Source organism: Helianthus annuus, chromosome 15 (genome assembly GCF_002127325.2).
Source record: "Helianthus annuus cultivar XRQ/B chromosome 15, HanXRQr2.0-SUNRISE, whole genome shotgun sequence".
In the NCBI taxonomy this organism is placed as follows: Eukaryota; Viridiplantae; Streptophyta; class Magnoliopsida; order Asterales; family Asteraceae; genus Helianthus; species Helianthus annuus.
In genome coordinates, this window is record NC_035447.2 from 123,409,344 (window position 1) to 123,418,511 (window position 9,168).

General features: G+C 35.1%; 2 protein-coding genes across 2 annotated transcripts; one reads left to right on the forward strand and one right to left on the reverse strand.

Moving 5' to 3' along the window:
- The first annotated feature begins 1,531 nt into the window (after positions 1–1,531).
- On the forward strand, positions 1,532–3,598 carry LOC110912391 (COBRA-like protein 4). The gene is made up of 6 exons (XM_022157087.2): positions 1,532–1,699; positions 1,770–1,849; positions 1,937–2,393; positions 2,495–2,642; positions 2,728–3,005; positions 3,137–3,598. The coding sequence occupies exons 1-6, from the start codon at positions 1,648–1,650 to the stop codon at positions 3,412–3,414; spliced, it is 1,293 nt and encodes a 430-aa protein (XP_022012779.1). The 5' UTR covers positions 1,532–1,647; the 3' UTR covers positions 3,415–3,598.
- LOC110912390 (protein COBRA) lies at positions 3,522–6,824 on the reverse strand. Its single transcript, XM_022157086.2, has 6 exons — positions 6,613–6,824; positions 5,766–5,845; positions 5,118–5,574; positions 4,868–5,027; positions 4,077–4,354; positions 3,522–3,986 (listed from the first exon to the last, which is right to left on the reverse strand). Exons 1-6 carry the CDS (start codon positions 6,698–6,700, stop codon positions 3,703–3,705), a joined length of 1,347 nt encoding a protein of 448 aa, XP_022012778.1. The 5' UTR covers positions 6,701–6,824; the 3' UTR covers positions 3,522–3,702.
- Between the last annotated feature and the right edge of the window lie 2,344 nt (positions 6,825–9,168).

Here is a 9,168-nt window from a genome sequence, read left to right on the forward strand (position 1 = left end):
TGTTCACTGAATATTCGTTTCGTTTACAACCCTACAAACTAGGGCCGTCTCCGAAAATCACAAAAAAAAATGGCCCTGTTCGAGATAAAAAAAATTTGGGCCCTATTCGCAAATCTTCATATATAAACTCGTCAATCATTCAATCAAATATATAAATACTAAAAACCCATAATACTACGATAATTGTCATGAAATAGATAAACAAATTAACAAAAATAGTCTAGCAAAAATGATCAAATTATCGAACCTACTTGCTAAGCGAACAGTGTGGTTCTTCTATCGTTTTTTGAAGCAAAGCTCTCGATCAACTCCTTGTAATCTATAGTATCTAATATTTCACTTTAATAGAAATTGTCGCCGCCCATTTAGCCTTTCTTGTGACATTTTAGTACGTAAATAGGTCTTCAACAACTTCAACTTTGAGAAACTTCTTTCTTCCGACGCCACAGTTACCGGAATTGTCAACAACACTTTATATGCATTTATAGCATTAGAATAAGTAGTACTGCGTTGGAAGATATAGTCTAAAAACATCAAAAGGGTTGTCAATGTGTCTCAGTAAAAATGTATTAATCAACTTCAACTCCGTATACAGGCCCTTATTTTTGTTTAGACTAGTCATTTGGGCTTGTTAATTGGGCCATTTTTTAAAACTTTTAAACAGGCCCCCTTATTTAAAAACTTTGGGTCTTTTAGCAGACCCTTATTTATACAAATATCCATAATTTTTTTAAATATATATATATATATAATTTTTGAAAATTTTTCTGGGCCCTATATAGATTTGGGCCCATATCACATGCACATGCTGCACCCCCTAAATATACGGCCTTGATTTTCACCTAATAATCAGTCATATTTAACCATTTTTGTTCAATTTTTTTTGCATGTGTATCAATCTAGACCGCAAATCGAATCTCATTCAATCAGTAACCCAAACTCTCTGGACCCCACTTTTTTTATACCTACCTTATTGAGTAATAGGGTAGGAGCAAGCGTTGCTATTAAAAATAATTTTGGATTCAATTTCGTTGGAATTAATTTTATTATATGGCCTTGTAACGTTTAATAAATTAGTTTAATTATTTAGTTAGCTACAGATACCTAGAATAATCACATTTCGAGAACTATTGAGAACCCAAAAGAATTCCATTTGATTACAGTTACTCAAATCTATAACTTTATAATCACATTATCATAAGGTTACCATGTCATTTTCATCTTAAATGACCATTATACTCCATAAATTTTCAACAAAAACCCGAAACCGACACCGGTTTTTCACGTGTCCAAACGTCCCCAATCAAGCTTGTAACACAAAAAATGACTAGTCATAGTAATGTGACGGTTTAAGTGAGATCAAGTCAGGTTAACTGTCACATTCTTAACAAACATGTGGCTGTTGGGGTAATACTCCTGACTTTTTTTTCCCACTTTTCTTTGATTCACCCATCACAGAAAGTCTTTGCTTCAAGAAACAGAAATCCCACCAGACAAATTTATAAATCACACAATGTGTCATATGTGTGTGTGTGTGTGTGTATATATATATGTTCAAAATCTAACAACCAGTAGGTGATCCATCTTGAACCTCTATAACACCTACAACTCCTAACGAGTTAGTTACAAGACACACGAAACGTTGCTATGAGGATCGTCATCTCTGCTTGGATATTTCTTGCGCTATGTTCATTTTCGGGTAGTGCATGTTTTTAAATTCGTAGGTGTACAAGAATGTGACTTTACATAACGATATGATTGTTTTGCAGCGGCTTTTGATCCTCTTGATCCAACTGGAAATATAACGATCAGATGGGATATAATGTCTTGGACCGCGGATGGTTATGTGGTACGAAAAGTCAAAAAGTTGTCGTTTTTACCATTTTTAGTGATTCTTGATGTTTTTATGAGATGATTCATAATGTTTTGTTGATAGGCATCGGTAACGATGAACAATTTCCAGATGTATCGTCACATCCAAGCGCCAGGGTGGACCCTCGGATGGACATGGGCTAAGAAAGAAGTGATATGGTCAATGGTCGGGGCGCAAACCACCGAACAAGGAGACTGTTCAAAGTTTAAAGCCAATGTGCCACACTGTTGTAAGAAAACCCCTACGGTTGTGGACTTGCTACCCGGTGTTCCGTACAACCAACAGTTCTCCAACTGTTGCAAAGGTGGGGTGGTAGCGGCATGGGGTCAAGATCCATCGGCTGCGGTCTCGGCTTTTCAGGTTAGCGTTGGGATGGCCGGAACGTCAAACAAGACGGTCAAACTACCGAAGAATTTCACTCTTCTAGGTCCTGGACCAGGGTATACATGTGGACCTGCAAGGGTTGTTCCTCCAACTACTTTTCTTACTCCTGATCGCCGAAGAAAAACTCAGGCGTTAAGTAAGAGTTCCTTGTTTTAAATACCGTATAGTTTGACTTTGACTTTGACTCTGACTCGAGGTCAATGACTAATGACTAATGACTGGCTTGTGTACATGCAGTGACGTGGAATGTGACATGCACGTATTCACGGTTTTTGGCTTCAAAACACCCAAGTTGTTGTGTTTCTTTCTCATCATTCTACAATGAAACGATCACAGCTTGTCCTACGTGTGCGTGTGGTTGTGAAAATAAGAACAAATGTGTCAAGTAAGATTACAAATTCTCAAACATAAGTCGGGGTTTCTACTTTCTCTATAAATTTAAAATCTAATGGTTTGGATTGTGTTCGTAGGAGTGACTCTAAGCTTCTAAGTGTTGTTGGAGTAAATACGCCGAAAAAAGACAATTCACCATTGCTTCAATGCACTCGCCATATGTGTCCTATTAGGGTTCACTGGCACGTAAAGCAAAACTACAAAGACTACTGGCGAGCAAAGGTCGCAGTAACGAACTTCAACTATAGGATGAACTACACACAATGGACGCTTGTGGTTCAACATCCTAATCTCAACAACGTTACTCAAGTTTTTAGCTTTAACTACAAGCCCCTCGTTCCCTACGGGTCTATAAGTAAGTACTATGCCTAATACATCATATAGTGTCGGGTACTACAAAACTGCTGATGAGTCAAACATATGGCATTGCATGTGTATCTACGTGCTGATGTGGCATTTATTGTCTTTGTTATTTTGGTTGTGCAGATGATACCGGCATGTTTTATGGGATGAAGTTCTTCAACGATCTTTTAATGGAAGCGGGGCCAACGGGAAATATACAGTCGGAGGTGCTACTACAAAAAGACCAAAACACGTTCACTTTCAAGCAAGGTTGGGCGTTTCCAAGAAAAGTCTACTTCAACGGTGAAGAATGCATGCTTCCTCCACCGGAATCATACCCATTCCTGCCAAACTCTGCCCGTAAAACCCTTGCTGGCCCGTTAACATTACTGGTTTCGTTGGTTATGTTCTTATTCTTTTAATCACCATTATTCTCACACTTTGTTAGTGGTACGCGTTTTGATACTAAAAGAACGAAACTCGTGACATAACGTTGAAAGTTGAAACGAGGTACACAAGGGATTGTATGTATTTCATGAGACTGTTTTACTACACAAATTTTGTATATTGTTACCAAAAGATGTCGAAAATTTGAGTATTATATTACAAGCAAAGAACGAAAAAACCGTTACCTTCTAATAGAAGTTTAAACATCTCTAACCAAGCAAGCACTATACAAAACGTGCATGACGAAAACGCACCTCGATCAGTTACTCAAAGAGAAAGATGAAAGTCAAACATGTCATGAAGAAAACAAATAACGACCATTTTCCCCGAGAACCAGCGTTCGGGAGATGCGGGTACGCGTCTGGTGGTGGCATAACACAATTATCGCCGTTAAAATAAACTCTACGCGGGAAAGCCCAGCCCTTATCAAAAGTAAAAGTCGATTTATCTTTTCGGAAGAGTAATTCTGATTGAACATTCCCCATCGGTCCAGCTTGGTTAAGAAAATCGTTATAAAATTTAACGCCCCATAGCATAGCAGTGTCATCTGTATAAAAATAAGTTAGAAATCGCCATAAGTTGTGTTTAAGTTTTAAACTTGAAACACTAATTAATCATTAAGAAAACGATTACTTACTTATAGTAGAGTAAGGAGTCAACGGTTTGTAGTTAAAGCTGAATATTTGAGTAAGGTTGTCGAAGTTAGGGTGTTGGACGACTAGATTCCATTGTGAGTAGTTCATCCTGTAATTAAAGTTTGTAATCGTGACTTTCACCCGCCAGTAATCCTTGTAGTTAAGCTTCACGTGCCAGTGAACACGAATCGGACACATGTGTCTCGTACACTGAACCAGCGGTGTTAAGCTGTTCTTACCAGGAGCGTTAACAACCGAAGCTAGATATGGTGAGTTTGGGCTGCAAAACAGTCAGTATTTGTCAATAAAAATTAGATAAAATGATAAGGAGTAAAATGCCATTTTCGTCCCTGAGGTTTGGCCATTTTTGCGACTTTCGTCCAAAGGTTTAGTTTTCCGCATCCGGATTCAAAAGGTATGAAACTTTGTCATTTTCATCCAACTCGTTAACTCCATCCATTAACTCTCCGTTAAATGAGGGGCATTTCTGTCTTTTTAGACATTTTTTATTAAAGAAATAATGATCCACCTCTATTGACTTTCTCCCCACCCAAACCCTTTAATCATCACAAAAAAATATCTAAAAAGACAAAAATAACCTTGACTTAAAGTTAAAGATGGATGGAGTTAACGAGTTGGATGAAAATGACACGATTTCAAACCTTTTGGATCTAGATGCAGAAAAACAAACCTTTGGATGAAAGTCGCAAAAGTAGCCAAACCTCAGGGACGAAAATGACATTTTACTCATGATAAATATTGTAAAAAGAGAAGCTAAAAAATCTAAACATACTTCACACAACTTCCAGGGTTAGTATCGTTGTTTTGGCACCCACAAGTGCATGTCGGGCATGGCACAATAGTATCGTTGTAAAACGACGAGAGCGATACACAACAAGTAGGGGTTTTCTGAGCCAGAAACTGAGAATACGTGCACGTAACATTCCACGTCACTGCAAACAAACATACAGAATTAGAAATCATTGAAGGGTAAAATCGTAATTTCACATTTTCTACTACAAGTTTGATAAAAGAATACTCACTCATAGCTTGAGTCACTCTTCTTCCATCTGAACTTAAAAACTTCGACGGTTTACCAACTACAGCCGGTCCACATGTATACCCGGGGCCCGGTGCAAGCAACGTGAAGTTTTTGGGCGGTTTAACCGTCTTGTTACTGGTTCCTGCTGCACCAACGCTAAGCTGGAACGAGCTCGCGTAATTATTGGGCTCTTGGGCCCACGAGTTGATAACTCCACCTTTACAACAATTTGCTATTTGCTGATTGTAAGGAGTCCCGGGTAGTAAGTCAACGATTGAAGGCGTTTTCTTGCAGCAATGGGGAGGTGAAGTTTTGTATCGTGAACAGTCTCCTTGATCGGTGGCTTGACCGCCCATCATGCTCCATATCACCTCTTTCTTGGCCCAGGTCCAACCGAGAGTCCACCCTGGAGCCGAAATGTGTCGATATTGTTGGAAGTTGAACATAGTAACAACAGCCTATACAAATCATAAATTAAATAATTTGATTATTAGTTGTACTCAAAAATCATAAATTAAATAACTTTTTGCTCATACGCCCCAAAGAACAAAAAATAACCGTAGACAATTGGTAAATTTCACCGAATCCGGACGTTTAGACTCTGTTAATCATTGTATCAATGGTTTAAACTCGAGTTAATGGTACTTACAACATAGCCATCCGGAGTCCAACTAATAATGTCCCACTTAATTGTGATATTTCCATTCGGGTCAAGTGCATCGTAGGCTTCTGCAAGTAACGAATAATTCTCCATCAAGAAAGGTATGAAAATTTTCGAAAGAAATAGCTTCGTCATTAATATGCATTAATCTACTTTTGCAATAATGATGAATAAGACTTTTGCTCAAGTGAAAACCTTTATGAATTATGAATTAAGTCAATCTTGAATATTGAATGAGAATAGTCTACTCAGAAAAAGATAGCTCATTGTTCTTTTTTCTATGATTTCGAGATAATCAAACATAAGAATTAGGGCTGATGATCAATTTAGATTATAGAACATAACAGAAAAATCACTTGACAATTACTGAGCTTCATCTGCAATATAACTTTATATAAAACATGACCCTAAATTTATCAAAAAGCCAGGAAAAATCAAACCATTTCATCATAAATAAAATAACAGCCACTAATCTTCACTAGATTTTCATAACCATATTCATAAATCTTTAAAATATCCCAAACCCATTAATCAACAGAGCCTCCAAATCAAAAATCCCCAAAAAGATTAAACCTTTTTTCAATTTTCACAACCCAGAAGCCAATTTGATCAAATAATAACCATCCCATTCCTAAAAGATTACAAATTTAAAATCTTTAATACCCATTAGTCAACTAAACTACACAATTCAAAACAGTAAAAAAAAAAAAAAAACCATCAACCAATCAAAAAAAAAAAAAACCCAGAAACAATACAAGCAAAATGACAATCAAAACCTTCAAGAACACAAACAATTGAACAATGAAAGACAAAAAAGACAAACAAAAGTGCAAACCTGTGTAATGAAACTGAAGTGATGAAACAAATAAGACAAACACAATGGTGGAGATCAAGAATCTTGTAGGGGATCTGAAGCAATCCATTGTATAATAATGAAGATTTGTTTGTTTGTTTGTTTGTTTGATGGTGGAATGGAAGATTTGGTGGTGGGGGCGGTGAATTGTGGGAACAAATGAGTGATGAGGAGGGTATAGAAGAAAGTTGGCCCAAAGGGGTTTTAAAAAGAGAGTGGGAACATAGAAAAATAATAAATTCTATGATCGAACTCCCTGGATAAGTGCTGTACAAGATGTTTGATGTGTTTGAGTTATAATATTTACTCTGTCCAAACATTCTTTTTGGTCAGAAAAGAACTTCTTTTTTTTAATAATTATATTATTATTATTATTATTATTATTATTATTTTTTGTTAAATTATTACTATTTTTTTTATAAAGTAATGGATCATGAGGTTTTATTTTTTACAATCTTTATTTAGAATATTACTTAGTTGTGTGTGTTTAGTTTTGTGTCTTATTCTCGCCATATTCGACAAGTACGTTAGTTTAGATACACAATGTAGTTTTCAATAAAATTTATATTAAAAATATATAAAAATTAATGAACAAGTTCTTAAGTGTTACATTGTTAAAGAAAATATTAAAAATATACAAAAACTAATGAACACGTTGTTTATTTAAGTGTTACATATTGTTAAGCAAAGAAGTAAAGTATATCTTTGATGAAAACTGAAAATAAATTAAAATAAAGAACATTTTAGCATTTTAAATACCGAGAGAAGTGAACTTGGGGTTTATTATAGCCCCGGATGCTATAATTCCAAAAGAAACAAAATTGCATTAATTTTGAAAAATATTGTATCTTAAGAAAATATAATAAAAAAATTTATCAAATGCAAATCATTACTTTTTCAAAATTACCTTAGAAACTTCTGTATATAATATTTAGGAACGGTATAAAAGACCAATTAAATATTTAAAATTATTATATTCGACGGTGATATTTAACTTTTTAATTCGTAAATAAGTGTGATCGATAATACTTTTTTAGCTATTTTAGTGATTTTTAACTATACACGATTCTAAACATTTATATTTACATACAAGTTATTTTTTCATCTGTTTTAGAAAACAATACTTTAATAACTAGATAAAATTTAAAATGACAAAAACAGCTATGTGATTTACTTGGAAGATGGTAACAAGTTAAAAACAATTTTTAATCCACTTTTAACAAATTGTGTTTGACCATTTCAATTTTAAAATCTCAAATAACAAATAAAAAATAGTATAACAAAAATGGATATATCTTGTTTTATCATGGCCTCTAGTTTTAAAGTCAAGTCAAAAACCATTACACACTTTTTTGAAATGTATTTGCGTGTGAGATGGTGCTTCAATCCATGCTTCTTTTTTGAGTCTTTTTTTCCATTTTATATGGACAGTGCAAAACCAGCTCATCACCCTGGTAATTACGTGTGGGCCTTTCGGGATATTTGATTCTTTCTCCGCGTCTTTCTACTTTCTTTTCATTCTTTGCTAATACATCATGTGTGCACTTTACTTAAGAGTGGACAAATCGGGCTTGTTTTGCCAAACCGGTTCGGGTTATAAACCAAGCTGGGTTGGTCAAAATTGATTTGTATATAAATCGGTTCAAGTTATAAATCGGTTAGTTGGAATATAATTGAATCTATTCAAATAAGTTTGGGTCGGGTAAAAACCGGGTTGATCATAAACCGGTACCTAAGTCGGTATATAAGAAATAACTAGCGGTGAACCCCCGCGTTATGGGGGCGTGGGGTCAAAAGTTATAGCACCAAGTAAGGGCTGTTTGGTAGCCTCTGAATCGTCATTAAGAGGCTACCTCTTAATAGAATCATAAAGAATTTTACCAATGAGAAGGTAGAAGAATGTGACATAAAGAATTTTACCAATGACAAGGTAGAAGAATGTGACATGTGATGATTTACCATTCAGATGTTACCTCTTAACCATTCAGACTTGAGGTTACCTCTTATTCATTCAGAGGTTTTAAACCATTAAGAGGTAACATCTGAATGGTCATTAAGAGGCCACCAAACAGCCCCTAACTCAAATTCGGCACAGGTCAGACTGATGCTTTATAAAGTCTCTTGAAAGCGCGCTTACATGTGATCACTCTGAAAAACAATTTTGAATCAGTAATTTAGTGACTCAAAGTTGACGGTGTGAAGCTTATACTCTATAAACTTTTGGTTGAACCAGATTTATGAATTGGATGACCTCCAAAATGTAAAAAAAAAAAAAAAAAAAATACTAAGTATGATTTACACATAGAATGAAAATAAATAGATATAAAAATCCATATGTTTCGTTACCTGTAACCAAATAACAAAAATAAGAAATATATTTTTATTTGTGTGAAAAAAAAAATCAGATACGCCTTCATATCCCGCTTTCTCCAGTTTGTCTTTTTTATTGTTTTAATTTAATGAAATTGAACTTTGACAATTTTACCCCTATCACATAAATCCCTTAGACCAACGCTATAGTAGCATACTCATAAATAG

What these genes read in the sequence shown, in the direction of transcription:
- LOC110912391 (XM_022157087.2), top strand. Translation starts at nt 1,648, where the DNA reads ATGAGGATCGTCATCTCTGCTTGGATATTTCTTGCGCTATGTTCATTT. An exon ending in AAGAAAAACTCAGGCGTTAA is followed by an intron (nt 2,394 to 2,494) that starts GTAAGAGTTCCT and finishes GTGTACATGCAG; the next exon opens with TGACGTGGAATGTGACATGC. An exon ending in AATAAGAACAAATGTGTCAA is followed by an intron (nt 2,643 to 2,727) that starts GTAAGATTACAA and finishes TTGTGTTCGTAG; the next exon opens with GAGTGACTCTAAGCTTCTAA.
- LOC110912390 (XM_022157086.2), bottom strand. Translation starts at nt 6,700, where the DNA reads ATGGATTGCTTCAGATCCCCTACAAGATTCTTGATCTCCACCATTGTG. An exon ending in ACTTCAGTTTCATTACACAG is followed by an intron (nt 5,846 to 6,612) that starts GTTTGCACTTTT and finishes CGTTACTTGCAG; the next exon opens with AAGCCTACGATGCACTTGAC. An exon ending in AAGAGTGACTCAAGCTATGA is followed by an intron (nt 5,028 to 5,117) that starts GTGAGTATTCTT and finishes GTTTGTTTGCAG; the next exon opens with TGACGTGGAATGTTACGTGC.